This window comes from Micromys minutus, assembly GCF_963924665.1.
Source record: "Micromys minutus genome assembly, chromosome: 26".
Classification (NCBI taxonomy): Eukaryota; Metazoa; Chordata; class Mammalia; order Rodentia; family Muridae; genus Micromys; species Micromys minutus.
Genome location: NC_137961.1, coordinates 3,608,874 through 3,627,553, shown reverse-complemented (window position 1 = coordinate 3,627,553; position 18,680 = coordinate 3,608,874). Strand labels below are relative to the sequence as shown.

At 42.4% G+C, this 18,680-nt stretch overlaps 1 protein-coding gene across 3 annotated transcripts in view; it reads right to left on the bottom strand.

The window, feature by feature from the left end:
- SLCO5A1 (solute carrier organic anion transporter family member 5A1) overlaps positions 1-18,680 on the bottom strand; it is a 110,428-nt gene that overhangs the window by 32,260 nt on the left and 59,488 nt on the right. For 2 of the 3 annotated variants that reach the window (XM_080938638.1, XM_080938639.1), the window contains exon 5: positions 10,813-10,977. The exons of the other annotated variant lie outside the window; for it this stretch is intronic. In XM_080938638.1, the coding sequence (XP_080794764.1) occupies positions 10,813-10,977 (165 nt within the window). The remainder of the gene's footprint in view (positions 1-10,812; positions 10,978-18,680) is intronic. 3 annotated transcript variants of the gene reach the window in all.

Sequence of the window (18,680 nt, the reverse complement as noted above, 5' to 3'; positions counted from 1 at the left end):
CACGTGATGGACTTCGGGGGCCATGTCCACACTGGGGGATATTATGAGTAACGCGGTTGTGCGAGGTCATAGATTCCTTGTTTAATGTGGCCGTGAGTTTCATTTCTTTGGCAGCAGGCCTAGACATGGAGTTTACAGGTCATGTGTTTGAAGATGCATTGAACTGCTCTCCTGCAGGCTAGATACGCCCAACAGTACGTAAGGATTCCATTCCGTCCTTCCACATTTGTACTGACAGTTTTAAATGGTAGTGTTTGATGTGGCCGAACACGTAGATGTGCTATAGGATCTCATGGTAACTCGCTGTGGCTTTGATCTGCGTTTCCCTGGTAACGGACTGGATCAGGTGTCTTTCCCTGGGCATGTTTTGGTTTTTGTGTGCCTTCTCTGGACAAATGTTTATTCATAGCATCTCCTCATTTCTTAAAGTTGACTTATTTTTCTGGAAGTCTTCAACTATTGTAGACACAGCTGATAAAAGTTTTGAATATATTTTCCCTTGTCGTATAGGATATCTGTTTTTGATTTCTTGATGGTATCTTTTAATACAAAAATTCATAACACTAATCAAACCCAATTTTTTTGCCCCCCCATGGCCTATATTGCTTAGTCTTCCCATTGGATATTGTTAGTGCCCTGATCAGCCTATTGATCACGATTGAGCAAATAATTCAGTGGATAAATTACTTGTCACACAAACCTAATGGCTGGAGTTCAAATCACCCACCCCCACATAAAGGGCAGGCACGACAGCCTACCTGTAATCCCTCAGGAGGTACGGGATCTCCAGGGGAACATGACAACTGGTTCTCAGCCTGTGGGTCACGACCCTTCTGGTAAATCTCTAGCTCCAAAATAATTGTACATTACAATTCATAACAGTAGCAAAGTTATAGCTCTGGAGTAGCAATGAAAATAACTGAATGTGGGGGATCATCAAGACACGAGGGACTGTATTAAATAAAGGTTGCAGCATTAGGAAGGTCAAGAGCCTCTCAACCTACACCATCCAGTCAGCAAGCCCTAGGTTCAGTGAGAGACCTTGCCTTAGTAAACAGAATGGAGAATGTAAACAAAAAAATCCAACGTCCAGCCAACATGCACATACATGAACACACGTGGAAATGATTTATTGATCATAGGTGTGTGAATTTGTTTCTCGGTTCTCAATTCTATTCCCTTACTGTTTCTGTCTTCTTTAAGCCAGTACCAAACCATTTAGATTATTAGGACATTTCGATAGGGCAGAATCTCGAGGTCACGTTAAGGAATATTAACACCTGAACAATGACAAGCCCTACAATCGTTGATCTCTCCTAAGATGTATTTTCTTTAACTTTTAAACAGTCATTGATTGTCTAGCTTACTAACTTGCATACATTTATTATGTATAGTATCTTATCTCAAAATATGTATACAGCACTCAATGGCCAAATTACGCCAATTAACATATATTATGTGACATGCATGTTGTGGTGAGAACACAAATTCTATCTCCCAACTTTCAGAATCTGGTGTGTTGTAACTATGGTCAATTTCTGTTTTGCATGACAATCTTTTTCAGTGGCTCCTCTGACCATGAGACATCCTTTCTCTGACAGGCGTTTTCTTTATACCTTAGGCTTTCAAAATACAAGCTTTGCACACATTTGTTAAGCGCTGTTCCCAAGAGCCTCACTCACTCCTGCTAGTGCTTGTGAAACTCTTTCCTTTGTTTTTGGAATCGCTTTCTCTTCTGCCTTGCAACCCTGGCTGAGCGCACTGAGTGGCAGAGATAGAGTAGCCTTTCTAATGGATGCCTTGGGGTTTTCTCCATAAAAGTATATGAAACCTGTAAGCAGAGGTCCTTGTCCTCCTTAATTCCCAACCTGAATGGTCTTTATTTCCTTTTCCTTCCCTAACACGAATCCCTAGTGGAATAAAGTAGCAGTGCAGACTTATTCATCATTGTCTGATCTTAGGGGGAGGGTGTCCTTAGCAGGCTACCTATGGCCTTCCATGCATCCCCTTTTATCATGTCTCTAATCTCTAAACTACTTAAGCAGAACTTCACAAAAAAATATTTGTGCATTATTTGCAGGGATATTGTTAAGTGTAACGTTTGGAGAACCTACAAGGTTATAACTTTTAAATGTAGTCACTTAATAAACTTAACAAATTGTTTAGTATTTAAATCTCTACTAGAAACCCTTTCTTGAATACCAACTATGTGGCAGGAACTACTCAAAACTGGAGATATGTGGTGGATAGAACCAGCAGAAATTCCTGCCCATGTTGTCTTTACAGTCTAATGTGGCAAGACAATAAATTAATAACTTAGCAAATCGTCCCAAAATGATAGAAGGTGAAAAGAAATTCAGTGAAAATTATGCCCATCACAGTAAGAGAAATGAGCGCGTAGCACGCAGAGGCTGGTTCAAACAAGCTGAAGTCCTACTGACAAGGTGTCATCTCAGCAAAAGCAAAGGAAGAAAGGGAGAAGGATTCTCATGAGGATTAAGTCACACCCCACTTACACGCCCATCTTACCCAGCCCTGAACAGAACCCAGAGGTACCCCAACTCAGAAAATTTCATAATTAAAAGAAACCTCAAAAAGTCACTCAGCTTTCTTCGCTCTAGTGAAACAGTTCAAACAGAAACACATGAGAACTCCAGGCCAGGCAGAACCAGATGGGGGGAGAAATCTCACCCGATGGGTACTCACTGAACTGTTTGTGCAAGATGTCGTTTTGCCTACTGTGCGTAATCGCACCAGATAAAGGAAGCTTCACTGTAAGGTTTCTAAAGCAAAGCTGATTCAGGACAAAAGCATACTCTAGAAAGCCCATGGTCTGAGCATTCATCTATAAAGAACAACCCTATGAGAACATAAGTTGCGGGTGTTAATGAATTAGTCAGTCTTACAGAGTAGCCACTGGACAGAAAGCATTAGAACCCGTCTGCAATTCCACAGCTGGTTGCCTCCTCTTGTCTTCTCTCTCTTCTCTCTCTCCCCTCCTCTTCCCTCCTCTCCTCTTCTCTTCTTGGTTTCCTTCTATTACTGCTTTGACCTTGTCTATCCTTAGTTTTGGGGCAGACAAGCCAGAGCCTCATCTTCAGTGTTTGACCTTTGTAAAAATCATTCCTTCATCGGGTAACTGGCTCGGGATTTTGTTATTCATTTAATTTGTTGACTATTGGTTTTTATTGTTCACATATTATTTACTTATTGATCTTTTCTTTAAAGAATTGTACATGGGAGTGGTTTTGCCTGCTCGGATGTTTGTGAATCATGTTGCACTGCTGTGAATCGCTGTGTTGCCCTCAGAAACCAGAAGAGGGCACTTAATCCCCTGGACCTGGAGTTTCAGAAGTTGTGAGCTGCTATGTGGGTACTGAGAATCACACTCTGGTCCTCTGAAAGAGCATCCAATGTTCCTAACTACTGAGCCATGTCTCCAGCTTCTCTTGGTTTGTTTGTTTGTTTGCTTGTTTTTTAATCAAAGAATTTGGAAGGAAGTTATGACAAAGATCATATCTTAACCTCTGATGACTTCTTTCTTCTAGAGCAGGACTCAGGAAGCCAAGTGTGAACTTTGCCATCTACCTCAGCTTCTGTAGAACTAAAGCAGTGATGGGCATGTGTACAGGGGACACAACTACATTCTAATGAAGTTTGGTTCACAGAAACAGGCAGTGGACTTAAAACAATTGCTTGACTTACGGTTGCCTGCAATGCTGGCTTTATTTCCCAGCATCTCCAGCAACTGGGTGTGTGTTTAAGTTCTGATCCGTATGATATAAAATATATATCTATGAATGTTTGTTAGTTTGATTGTTTGCTTTTCTAGGCAGGGTTTTTCTGTGTATCCCTGGCTCTCGAGAACTCACCTTGTAGGCCAGGCTGGCCTCAGACTCACAGAGGTTCACCTGCCTCTGAGTCCTGAATGCTGCGATGCAACGTGTGTGCCGCCACAACCACTCCACCCAGCTCCCTATTTTTCTTCAGTTCCCCCGTTCCACTACTGAGAATGCAAACACAAAACACAACCTCTGACCTACTAGTTTATGAGATATGAGACCAAGGGAGCAGTTACTGGGAGTAGTTTAGGTCAACATGCTACTCACTTAGTTGAAATCTCTCCCATTCCATTTTTCTGGTGCTCAAAAATAAGCAAAGAAACAAACACACCTATGATCATAACACAGGACTGTCTCTTCAATGTGCTCAGTTTACAGGGCATAAAACAAAAAGTGGCATCCATCAATAGCCGGAAAATGCCCCAGATAAACTCTCAAGTGCTCTCTTTCCAATTACAGAGGGAAAGTGCCGGACTGGGCTGTGTAGCTTAGAGCTTTGAAGCCTCCTGCCTCAGCCTCCCAGGAGCTAAGATTACAGGCACCTAACTTCACACTTGGCATGAAACCCGACTTCCCAGGGTTGAGATTCTAAAGCCAGCATGTTTTCTGCAACACGGGGGGTTAGCACGTCTATAACCACAGGTATAAATCACGACATTTGGTTACTTCTGTTGATGATATTTTCCAGACATTTTAAGCCATTGTCTTCTGTAGGAATATGTATTCAGTTTTACTAAGTGAAAGAAAAATATTTGTATCAAAGAAACTTGATGTATAGTCAATTCTTCTAAGTTCCATTTATCTAAAAGATGAAAGGATTTTAGACTAATTTTCCATCTATAGCTCAAGATGCCCTTCAAAACATACAAATTACTGTTTCCAACCATGTAAGGTACTTGCTTGCGTATATATTGAAAAATACATGCTGTGATAAAAAGATTAACTATGTTTATATCATTGTTGCCGTGATCATTCATAGCAAGTCCCAGGTCAGCCAGGCCTACAAAATGAGAAGCTATCTCATTTTAAAAAATCATGTTATAACAGTATCAATTCAACTCTTTGTATCTCCTAAAAATTTGATATTTACAAAGTATATATTTTACATGATTTTAAAAAGATGTTATTACTGCTCCATATATACTAAGTATCCTACGAGAGAAATTTATACCTATGTTTCTAAAAGTCACTTAAGTCAAAACGCAAACAAGTCACATCATCTAGAGGACTTTCAGCACAATGACTTGAAGAATCCGGTAAGTACCATAGCTACAGACTTCTGTGCTTTGCCTCTGGCTGGTGGAAAAATCAGCGTGAGCAGAAAACTAGCCTGCCAGCAAAGCGATTTTCTTGTGGTCCACCTGCAATGGTTCAGGTTACAAAAGGGCATCGATTCACTTTCTCATAATGGCTTATCATGTTTTATTATTTATATAAAGAGCAAGGTACTTCCTGTCTGTGGGGTAACAAGCATTCCGTGTGTACCCTTAAGAGCTTGTGTATTAGTTAGCCTTGGGCATGGTCTTTATGTGTTAACAGATACCGCTTCTGAATGAGAGATGATGGGAGAAGCTGGAAGTGAGAACAGTTTGTCTCTGATCCTGGAATGGGCGCCTGCTTCCTTATGAACTTGACTGTGACTCTGATGTCACTCTCTATCCTCTACCGCCGCTCTCTCTAGTCTGTGTGTTTGATGAAGGTAGAAAGGGGACCCCGAAAACACAGAGACCCTAAGGGAAGAGGAAAAACATAGAAGCAGGAGAGGAGGACATTTGGGGAAGGATGGGAAGAGAGAGTGGGGGCAGGGTGTGTGAGAACAAAGTTAAGCGAAGAATGCATGAAAACGGCATCCTGAAACCCAGCGCTTTGTATGCTAGCTTAAGAATCGAAACATAATGCATGTTTAAGCTTCCAAAGGAGGAGAGCACCCAACAGTCCTACCCAGCCATAGCCCCTGTGAACCACAACAATGGCCAGTATGCTACAACCCTAAGGGGGCAGTAGTGGCGTGCATGAGTTGGCGGTAACCACCAGCTCTCTAATTGGACTTAAGATGCTCTACAAGAGGAAAAACACTCCTGGTTCTGGAAACCTAACCAACTACCCAGAGCTAATGAAGTAATGGGTCTGGGAGGATAATTTACATCCACACCGCTGAAACATTGTAATTCCTAACTACATTCTAAATATTTGTTCTTCTAAGCGCCGATAAGCATGGTGGTCACCCCTTGTCAGGGAGCCTCTTTACAACAGATGGAGATCGAGCCATAAAACCACAACCAATCCCAGTGCAGAGGTGTGGAGCCCAGTCCCACAGAGACACCTATGAAACAAGTCCTAGACTTCAGGCAACACTGCAGAAGAGGCAGATAGGTCTTAAGAGCCAGAAGGCCAGGGAGTTAGATGTTGAGACTGTAACATTGGAAGCTACACCTATAAAGTCTCAACCAACACAACTGCATAAGACCGAGGTTATATACATATATACACATATACACATACATATACGCACACACATACACACACACACACATATACACATATACACATACACACATATACACATATATACATATACACATACGCACACACATACACACATACACACACACACACACACATACACACACATGGAGAGAGAGGCCATGAGTTTAAAAGAGAGCAAGGAGGGAAACTTTTGGAGGAAGAAAAGGAAATAATGATTTACAATCTCAAAATATAAAAGAATAAAATGATATATATGTCTATATAGCAGCACATTTATGCATATTTGTTAATAATGTATATATAGGTAATCGATGTATTCAAGCAGAAACAAAAGGATAAAGAGGTAAAGGTGGCTTCTGAGGAAGGGAAGAATCAGGCAGAACCACAGTGGACTCTGAGTGGGCTTTGTTTTGTGGCTTTCATCTTGAAATCATACTTTTTTTTTTTTTTTTTGCAGTTTAAAACATAAAAAAGAATGTCCCCTCTGAGAGCTGGAAACAAATAAACTCACAATATGTCAAACACTACCAAACTACACAGGATTGATTCAAGCAAAAGTGAGACACAGTGAGTTGTTTGTCCACAGTGAGAGCCTTCAGAGTCCAAACAGCTAGAAGAGGCCCGAAGCTTCTTCTGGTTTTCCATTGTTTATTGTACTGAGAGTTGGCGTTGACCTGCTACACGAATGTGCACATGTGGGTCCCAGACCTGCTACACACACATGTGGGTCCCAGACCTGCTACACGCATGTGCACATGTGAGTGTCAGCACACAGCTGGACAAAGTGACTGTGTTAAATTCATTAGGGAAAGTGATTTTTAGTGCAGAGGAAAGACATTGCACTGTGATACTGTATTAGTCAATACAGCCATTAGTTAAGACTGCGTATATGTTATACACAGCATAATACTATGTTACTTAAAACAGTTACAGTCAGTTATCACTATGTATATTTTATACAATAAATACTGTCGTTGGGATGAGGAGATAGCTGATGACATCAACTTCAGAAAGAAGAAGTTATTCTGACTCTCAATTTGAGGCTACAGTTCATCACGCTAAGAAGTCACCATGGCAGGCATTTGAGGTGACATTATTTCTACCAGCAGAGAGAAGCCCGTGAGGGGCTAACTTTCTCATTTAGTTGGTCCAGGATCCCAGACCAAGGAATAGTGCTACCCAAGTTAAGGTGGGCTCTCCTTCCACAGTTAATCTAACTTAAACAGCCCCTTGTAAGCATGCCCCGAGGTTTATCCTACCTGACTTTAGATCCTCTGGGTTGACAGCATTAACAATCATAAATATCCAATTAGATAAGCAAATATCATGACTTTGTTATTGATTTTTGATTAGGTCTCATATGTCCGAGTCTGACCTTGAACTTCTGATCACTTTGCTCTTGTTTTGAAATCACAGGCATAGTATGGGAAGCGTGGGCCGCCACAATCGGTTCATACAATATGAAGATTGAGTCCATGAGAAGCACTCTAAAATCTGAGCCACACACCTAGGAGTGTGTGTGTGTGTGTGTGTGCGCGCGCGCGCGTGCGCGCGCGCGTAACAGAAATAATAACAACCTTGCAGCAATGAGCAGACTTTCTGCTCAGATAGATGGCGTTTCAAAATACCACTTTTTAAAAAAGGCACCAGGATTCCCTAAAGACATCTAGCAGACCCCAGGTTGAGATGGAAACATACAAAACAAAAGTCATCATTGTAATGCCAGAAACCGTGAAGATCACTGGGCTTGTGCAAGAGGGATGCTTAGCACCCAAGGATGAGGCAATGGGGGACTCAGAGCAAGGAGAGGCTACAACCCGAATGGAGCACATCAGACACGCAAAGGGCTTCCGTAGCACGACTGCTCTAACCACCGTCACCGAGTTTGCTAGCGAGTAAGCTCTGATCCCGAGATGTAGTAACAGAGAGAGGAGTGTGCACACAGACACACAGCTAATGAATTCACTGGTCATTTGGCAGCCGGACCACCCAGTGGGTACAGCAGGTGACCCAATGAAGAACCACCAAAGAGGCACAACACAAGAGCCATAGATCACTGTGAGTATGAGCACCTTCCCACAGACTCCTTGTCTCCCCCCTACCCCCGATGCTTCTGCTGCTGTACTCTTTTTTTTTTAAGGACATGACATATGAGTACAGGATACACTGTCGCTGTCCTCAGACACACCACAAGGGGGCACTAGATCCCATTACAGATGATGTGAGCCACCATGTGGTTGCTGGAGATTGAACTCAGGAATCTCTGGGAAAAGCAGTCAGTGCTCTAACCACTGAGCAATCTCTCCAGCCCCTGCTGCTCTACTCTAATGGTTACATTAAATAATAATAATAATAATAATAATAATAATAATAATAATAATAATAATAATAATAATAATAAAGCTGGAAGGGGGGCTCAGCTGTTTAAAGCACCAGCTGCTCTTCCAGAGCACTTGGTCACATGGCTTACCTCGTCCTGGAGTTGTCACGGAGAAGAAGGTGTAAGCGACCTCTGTGAGCCTTATTTAGACAAGTGTCTCAACCCTGCCACTGGGGGAGTCCACACCCAACCCTCTAGAGCACCCTGTACAATTGCCCCTCCGTTTTACCTCAAAGAATCATCTAGCTAGCCTCTTCTCTACCCGCTCTTCAGAGATGGCCCCATCGGTCCGCATTCACCTCTCCACATCTGCAAACTGCCCTGGTGTGAGAACCTCACACGGGAGAACCATGGGATGTGACGGTTCACAGAGATATAATCACTGCCCGCAGCGGCCGAGGACGTAGAATCTCGAGTTCGAGGCTATCCTAGGCTGTGCAGCGTGATCAGTTTCAAAATAAGCGAAGCGGGATGACGTACTGAAGCGGTGTCTTTCTCTCTCTCTCTCTCTCACACACACACACACACACACACACACACACACACACACACACACGAACAATAAATACATGAATAACAGTAAGACCCTACCACAATGAGTAAACAAAAGGGTGAGTTTCAGAGTCAAACACGCCTGGGGAAAAACACCGTCTGAGGGTGCCTCTGGGGGTCTTACAGAGTGTGACACAGAAGGCTGGGAGGGGGTCTTACAGAGCGTGACACAGGAAGGCTGGGAGGGGGTCTTACAGAGCGTGACACAGGAAGGCTGTCGGAAGGAGAGCTGTGGTGAGCAGCCACACAGCACTTTGCTTAACACAGCAAGCACCAGATTCACTTGGCTATGAACCTTCTTCCTAGTCGCCCCCTTTTCTGCTGAAACACAGTCTGGGCACTGGGTGCAAGCATTCTTCACCGTTGAATCCAGTTCCAGAAGCCCTCGGGTCCCCGTCCACCAATCACTCACTGATCAACAAAGGCCAGTGTAAGAATTAAACAAGAAACAGGGAACTTTGATTTTGTTAGCCAAGCTGAAACATGATCTGGGGATGCACATCAGTAGAGAAAAGCATTTTTGAGAGCAAAAAGAGCAAAACAGATCTTAACTTGCAAGTCACAGCAGTTCGCAACCATACGCTGTTTATTAAACAGTTTGTAACCATGAACACAGTACCAATTTGGATGCCTTCCTATATGCAAGATGAAGCAAACAGATATTTCACATCACCGTCTCTTCTTACAAGATATATATTTTTCTGTTTATTTTTAGGTAATTCAAAGTGCTGCGTTTAAATGCAGGAACAGGAAGCCAAACTATGTGAAAACCAACTACTTATTCAAACTGACTATTACTCAAACTGACTATTATTCAAAGTTATTATTCAAAAGTATTTAATTACCTGCTAGTGATAAATTAAGCTCTCTGTGGGTAGGGTCATTGGCCATTTCTATAACCACTAAGGGAGTATTCATGATATTACATAACATTGCAATTCCCCCAAAAATGGAGAATCGGTTTTCCCACATCGCTTAAGTATATTAACTGTCAATTAAGGTTTGAGCGTTAAGTCCTACAAGTACACATATCAAAGACTTCTGAAAATAATTAGCTTGACTAGACATAAAACAACTAAAACAGAGTTCACACAGCGCCTCTTTAAACGCCATGCATCTCCAGTAACTCGACTGAAATCTATTCAGGTTTGTGAATGGGAAAACCCTGAAACCTTGGAACTGATGTGGATTTTAAATCACCAACTCACTCGCTTAACATTTTAAGATCCAGGCTAATCCACAAGAAGATCAATACTCGTCTAAATTTGAACCTCACCTCTTATTTTACTCTGCTTAATCAGGATCCACACCAAAAAAAAAAAAAAAAAAAAAAAAAAAAACCCATAAATATGCAATATTCTCCCCCTTTGAAAACACTGACAATGAATATATCGCGTGAATACAATCAGAACCAAGGAGAACGCATCCGGTCACGTGCTCCGGGCAGCGGAAGCCTGCAGTGCACTGTGAGCACGAACCATCGCCACTCCCTCCGTTCCGACCACAGACGCAATGGCCATGCTTACGAGCAGCCCTGGGGCAGTGCCTTACCAGTGTAGATGCTGGCATTGGAAGCTGGAATACCAAACTGTGACTCGATGAACTTGGGGATGAAGGTAATGAAAGCGGTGACAATGGCACTCTCAGCTGTGTATGACAGACTCACAAAAAGGAATGTCATGTTGCTTAAGATCCTGACAGCTGCTCTCGGTAGGTCTACAAAATGACAGAAGTGACATATATGTGAGTGTTACAGACGACGGATGGGAAACAAAAGAAAACCGAGGTTCTTTGTTCTCGGACAACCTCCTCCGCAAGAGAGTAACAGCAGAAAGCCTGGTGACTGGTCTGGTCTGGGTTTGGATTTTGTGGGGATGGGGCAGTTTGAGACATGGTTTCTCTCTGTCACCTTGGCTGTCCCGAAATTCACCCTGTAGACCAGGCTGGCCTCAAACTCAGAGATCCGCCTGCATCTGCCTGCCAAGTGTTAAAAGTGTTCACCACTGGCTTCTGATGACTCTTGAAACCATCCTGGTTCTTCTAATTCTCAACCAAAATAATGAAGGAAATAGCTTCTAAAATCATACCCAGATACAAACATCTTCATGAACTTCATACACCATATGACTCCTATATTTTTTTTAAAAGTTTCGATTAACCATTTGCCTTTCTCGTTAATTAAAATGCACTTTCTGTTAAGACCCCAGTTTCTTTAATATATAAAGTAGTCGTGAGCTAATCCAAGTTATAGTTTCCAGTTCATCCAGATTCCTCTTTCCTGAAAAGAGACATTTCTCCTTTTTTAAAACTCAATTTATTATTTGTGTGTGTGTGTGTGTGTATGTGTGTGTTCATGTATGAATAGGTATATCTGGGTGCTCTAGGAATTCAGAAAAGTATAGTGGATAATAGACACCCAGGAGCTGGAGTCCTGGTGGTTGTACGTCACCCAAAATGAGATCAGGGAACTGAACTTGGGTCCTCAGAAAAAGCATGAAGCACTCTTAACGACAGCCCTCTCTTAGCCACCAAGATGCGTTTCAGAGTTGGCATGCCCAAAGCAGAGCAACAGGTAGATGCTGGGCATCTGGTCTTTCAGCCTTGTTTATGACAGGAAATATTCATAGTTAAAGCAGTGGCAGGGCGTGGGGCAGGTACTCCCAGCACATTGGATCAAGGAACAAAAGGCCATGGGGGTCCTCAAGGGAAAGAGAACCGGAGACGAGGCTCAGCACCCCACCAGGCAGCCTCTCAAAGAGAAAGATGTCATCCTTAGTGCTAGGTATTTACTTAACAAAATGTGCTACAGATATAAATCATTTATAATATTAAATGTGGGATATCTAAATAGCCATCAATGGGAAATGCTCAAACAAATGATGGTATTGTCACACAATTAAATATGAGGTGGTCGTTAAAAATGAAACAGCTATTGGTGCTAGCTAGCATGAAAGCAATGCAAAAAGTATTATATTGATAAGTAAGTCGAGCTACAGAAACAAATTTGAATATGTGGATATGGTCATATTTAAGTAAAAATTAAACAAGCCAAAAGAATGCCTTCGTAAACCAAATGAGGACATCTTAATACAGGAATACCAAATTCCTAAGGGCTTAAGGTGTGGAACCCAGATGAAGGTTGGGAGTGGAATAAGTGAACATTCTGTGTCTTATAAACTCCTGTGTTTTCAGTTTTACAGAATGAACGGATACACATTTGTATAATTGCTGTACCTCCGTGGAAAAGACCATCTCGGAAAGCACTTAGCTCTTATCACAACATAGAAGTCACTGCGCTAGGGCTGGTCAGCTTTGATCAACACCGTCATTCCTAGCCTCCCACTCACCAGAATCTAAAACTTAGGCTAACATCATCTCAAAATGTAGTTAAATGCAATATTGTAGCTCTTAGCTAACCTTATAAGGTTTAAGACTTTAGGGGAAACATTACCAGGCACACTTGACCTTTAACATAAACACACCAAAGAGAAACAATGGAACCATTTTATAAGTCTTCCTTGTAAACCTTAAATTAAAACACCATATTGTAAGTTGGTAAGTTAAGATTATCAACATTCAAAGACTCTAGCTACGTTTAGCTGGCATGTTAAAAGGCAAATATTGACTCTAAAACATCTAGGAGAGGGGAGGTTTAAAACACAGGATGATGACATTTGTATCACAAGAATATTTTAAATCATATTCATCATCTCTAATTCGTTCTGCATTTTGTGACATATTTATTTTTTTAATTGCGTGTATTGTGTATGTCTTTGTGTGAGTATATGCACACAAGTACATGTGTCCTTGGAGACCAGTAGTATCGGGATATCCTGGAGCTGGAGTTATAGGTACAGGTTGGCACGGAGGCTGGGAACCGAATGCTGGTCCCCTGTAAGGGCTTGTAACCTACTGAGCCATCTTTCCACCTGTGCATGCTTGCAACCTCCTGAGCTGTGTCTCCATCTAAATGTCTTTTGGAGACATTTGGTTTGATAAAAAGCTTCAAGAGTAAAAAAATAAACATATATATATATGTATATGTATATATATGTATGTGTATATGTAAATGTATGTATATGTATGTATATGTGTTTATGTGTATGTATATGTATATGTAAATGTATGTGTATGTATATGTATGTATATGTGTTTATGTGTATGTATATGTACATGTATATGTATATATATGTATGTATGTATGTAAATGTATGTATATGTATGTATATGTGTTTATGTGTATGTATATGTATATGTATATGTATATGTATATGTATATGTATATGTATATGTATATGTATATGTAATGTATATGTATATGTATATGTATATATATGAGCATACTCTCATCTCATTAAAAATTTACTGGATAAGTAAATAAATAAAACTAAAGTTGGTTGTTACTTAAGAAGAGCTGATGAGGTTTAAACTTCCAATAAGTCTTTCATAACCACTCCATATCCACTGACTGGGGCTTTGTGTTTTGCCCAAATAACCTGAAGGAGCCAAAGGACTTAGAGCTATGTCTTGGGCTGGCATCAGTGAGTACTTTTTACATATAGAAACTGAGCTAAAAATTACACTGAAGAATGGTGCAAATCAGATCATTAGCTGCCAGAAACGGAGTTAGAAGTGTGGAAGGACGGCACAGATAGGCACTAGATTAGAACTGGGGTGTTCATAGGAACCAATTAGCTGAGCAGATACAGAATGAGAGATACGTTGGGTGATAGTAAGTGGCTGGGTGAATAGATGTGACAGATGCGTAGCTGATGGATAGATAGGCAGATATGATAGGACAGATTAGTTTATAGGTAATTTATAACGGATAAATAAAAAATGCAATGGGTTGACTGCCTGGTCACAGACAGATGCACAGAAACATGGGTGCATGCATGTGTTTGGGTGTGTCCGTGTTATTTGCAACATTGTTGCAAACAATACTGACATGGTGCTGCTGCAGCAGGAACGGACCCACCCCCGATGCCTTTCTTGGTTTCGAGAAGTCAGTTTCAGAGTCGGGGGACAGAATATACCAAGTACAATCAGAAAATACTGACAGAGAGTGAAAAATCACTTCACTGGACAGGCTTCTTCTGAGCTCAACGGACGCCAAAAGAATTTTTGTGAAAATCCAACAGGAACAACATTCATTCAATCCTCGCTCTCTGTGGATTGTACCGGCCAATTTAGCTTTTTGCTAAAATGAACTTGATGCAATTTCACGATCACACTCAAGGCAGCGAGCGAGTTGTCCACACTCCCCTTTTCTGGCAGAAGTTGAAAACATGCTCAGCTGTGATGTAAGGTGGGTCTTTGTCACAACAGTTTGTCATGGTTTTCTCATTATGGGTTTTGCTGGTGATCTTGCTTATTTTAAAGGTCCCTAGTATCAGGCACAATACCTTATACCTATATCCCAGTGCTTAGGCTAAGATACAAGAAGAGGGCCAACCTCTTCTATACAGCAAGGCTTTGTCCCCAACATGTAATGGGTCAAATAAGAAGCTGCCAAGGGTGTCTCCCGTGGTGCCCTAATTGCAGGTGGCTATGATGAATGGGCACAGGAGAAAGTGCATACAGCCAAGATGCTTACGCTAGGCACGAGTTACAGGCATTTGGCACTGGCCTCAAGTTAATGAAGCAACAGTAGCTGTTACGTGCAGATACCTACAAGGTATTCATAACTTACACACCTATCAATTATTGCGCTCTGCCAACTTTTGCATGGAGACACCTTGCAAATGCAACTTTATCCAGGGATCAAAGGGTTAATCAACTGGATTAATGGGCAAATTAATACCACGTGCCCAGTTAGGGTATACTTGGCATAACATGGTTTTTGTGCTAAGCCTTTGAAAGTAGGCAACATCAACTTCCCACCTCAGGAATATTCTCCAAAGACAACAGCCTATGCTGAGAAAAGCTTAGGGTTATGAAGATGAGAATCTGACTAAGATGGAGGGAGGCCCAGAAACTAAATAAATATCCACGCTCCTGGGTGAGACCGGGAACATTAAGTCCATCACTAGGAAGACAGTCTATGGTATATGATATTAGCTCACTGCATATTTCTGACATATTTCTGATATTAGCCCATGCCAGAGTGTCCTTGCACTTAGGAAAAACACAGGAGAGTATGAAGTCTGCGACTCTCTAAGGAATGTTATTACTGAAGATTCATCACTGGTCACCAAGCCGCCAAAACTCTGTGTGCCTGAACTGAAGCCTTCACGTATATCCAAAACTATTTCAAAAGCTTGGCTTGTTAAGTGAACTGGAAAAGAAGTTGCTAAATCTATAAGTTTATAACCCGGTACCCACTGTTTAATGTCACAGGATGTATTGTAGATTCATTCCTTGGTGCCGTGTGTAATGTGTCATACAATCAAAGATGCCGTGAAGATCAAGAAACAGCTGTTGGCCGATGGTGACAGTGACCAGAGTGTTAATCATTTGATATTATGAGAAATTTCAATTTCAGGGCCAACAAGACAACCTAGCAGATAAAGAAGTATGATTACCACCAAGCCAAATTCAGTGTTAAGGACACACCAACAGTAAAACCAAGAGACTCTCTCGACATTACAAAGAAGTCATGTTAGAAGACATGTGTGACGTAAAGTACTCGAACTCAAGAGAACGTAATATTAAGTGGACAATACTCAGAAAACACCTGTGGCCAGGCCTGGGGTGTACACCTTCAATTGCAGCCCTCAGGAGACAGTGGATCCCTGAGAATTCAGAATCAACCTAGTTACTACATATTGAGTTCCAAGTCAGCCAAGGATATATAGTGAGGTTTTGGTTTGGTTTTCCTTTGAAGAAAAGAAAAAATGTGAAGAAGAGAAAAAAGAAGTGTAAAAGGCATGTTGACAGGGTTGGCAGGTCCTTTGCTTCATACAGACAGATGCAAATGACCAACACACACAACTAGACAAAAAGATCAATGGTATTCAACTCACAAAAGGGATATGCTGCAATGTATCTGTTGGCTTCTTCTCAAAGGCCAGGCAACCCTTTAGTCAAAGTTTTAGAAACTCTGAGATGTGGAATGAGGGCATTCTTGTGGAAATTGACAAGAGACATATATTTACGAAAGATTGGTGTAGGTAGAACCACAACTGTTTCTTACCAGTCCCAGTGCAGGTGGGACTACAGCTGGTTCTGAGCAGTCCTAAAACAGGTGGGACTACAGCTGGTTCTGAGCAGTCCTAGAACAGGTGGGACTGCACCTGGTTCTGAGCAGTCCTAAAACAGGTGGGGGACTACAGCTGGTTCTGAGCAGTCCTAAAACAGGTGGGACTGCACCTGGTTCTGAGCAGTTCTAGAACAGGTGGGACTACAGCTCATTCTGACCAGTCCCAGTGAGAGTAGGGCCACAACTGGTTCTGACCAGTCCTGGTGCAGCCAGGACTACAGCTGCTTCTTCTCTGAAGCCTTGTAGACAGCAGATATTGTCATGTTTGTCGTGACCCAACCATCAGGCAAGCGAGCTCCAGCACATGAATGCTTTACGTAAGACTGGTCTGAGGCATCTGTCAGACTAACATGTTTGAAAGCAGCAAGCACCAAATCACAGTCATTCTCAGTCAAGACAAAGGTACAGCCATCTTTTCAAGGTGAAGAGAAGCACTTACTGAGAACTTACTCTCAGTGAGAAACACATCTCCTTGTTGTTCTTGTCATGCACCTACAGAGGCACTGAAACATCCTTCGCATCTGTTTATCCGCTAGGAGTCTTTCCTGCATCACAGCAGCCATTCCCGTGGGAATGGCTGAGTTCACAGAGTCCCAAGGTGAAGGGGTCCATGGTGCAGGCTAACACACCGACAGCTAAGAGGGGCTGGTCCGTACCCATCCGAATGGCCGCTCTTTGAAGCTAAAGAAATCCACCACTTTCCCCACTGACCTACAAAACTAATTTTAAAAACTCAGAAAAAAACAAAAGTAAATTTTTCCTTGCAGATTTGGATAAATTATGAATAAAAAGTTCATTAAAGAATAATTAAGTTGCTATTATTCATGGATACAGTATTTTTGTTGATACGGCACATGAATGGGGTGGGGTCTTAAGCTTCATTGGTAACTGAGGAAATGCTTCGTAAGGCAGCAGACCAAGGATTTTGAGACACCAGCTCACATTACTAGACCACCCCTAATTTAATCGACATTTTCCTAGAGATTCCTAGTCATGTGTGTGAATGCTAATCACTTCATGGTACTTTCGGCATGTTTTAACCTTCCATGTACATTCTGAGTTTTTTCCTCTTTTAGCTGCAAAAAATTCCTCTCCTATTACCTCCGTGTGTGTGTGTGTGTGTGTGTGTGTGTGTGTGTGTGTGTGTGTGTGTGTGTTTCCTCCCAGTGACCTGCCTGTGTGTGTGTGTGTGTGTGTGTGTGTGTTTCCTCTCCTATGACTTGCCTGCCTGTGTGTGTGTGTGTTTCCTCTCCTATGACCTGCCTCTGTGTGTGTGTGTGTGTGTGTGTGTGTGTGTGTGTGTTTCCTCTCCTATGACCTGCCTGTGTGTGTGTGTGTTTCCTCTCCTATGACCTGCCTGTATGTGTGTGTGTGTGTGTGTGTTTCCTCCTGTTGACATTCAATTTCCAGGTCAATGTCCCTCTGATGTTCTTCTGAAAGTACACATAACCCATCAGTTTTATTCTCTCAAGATCTTTTTAAATTTTCACTGTCACAAGGAAATCCCAAGACAGCTGTGATCCAGCTTCCGGCCTCACTCCTATTTCTGCCTCTTGGTCTAGCCCACTGCCTTCCCCGCCCAAGGGCTCTGCAAGGTGTGGCATTGTCCCCTCTGCAAGGTGTGGCATTGTCCCCTCTGCAAGGTGTGGCATTGTCCCCTCTGCAAGGTGTGGCATTGTCCCCTCTGCAAGGTGTGGCATTGTCCCCTCTGTCCTCCGTCAGTATCTTTACACACTAAAATCACGTTAGAGCAGCTTTGTTGACCATCGTGAAAACTCGCAGTTCCCCGCACGCACGACCGTTCCCCTGATTTCACTTGGACACAGCTGATGAGATAAAAGACACGTGACAACGGGGCTGACATTGCTGTGCTTCTAAATCCACCTGTGCGTCAAAAACATGGTGGAGACACCAGCCAGAGACACCCACCAGCATGGCTACCCTGCAGTATGAGAAATTTGAGCCCTGCTTCCTGTGCATTATCCTTGAAACCAAGGACCCCAGCGACTCCACAAAGATGAGGCCCCCACAAAATATTCTAAGTCCTGAACCCCTGTTCTCCCCTGGGTTCTGTGTGCAGCACCCCCTGTTCCATTGTGACCTTCCAGGCCAGCCGCAGAATCTCTGAGCCACTCTGTTACAGACATGTGCACAGTAGGAATCAGCAGGTCGAGCCTCCACAGGGCCAAGGGCCTCTCCTATCGATGCCAGACAGTGC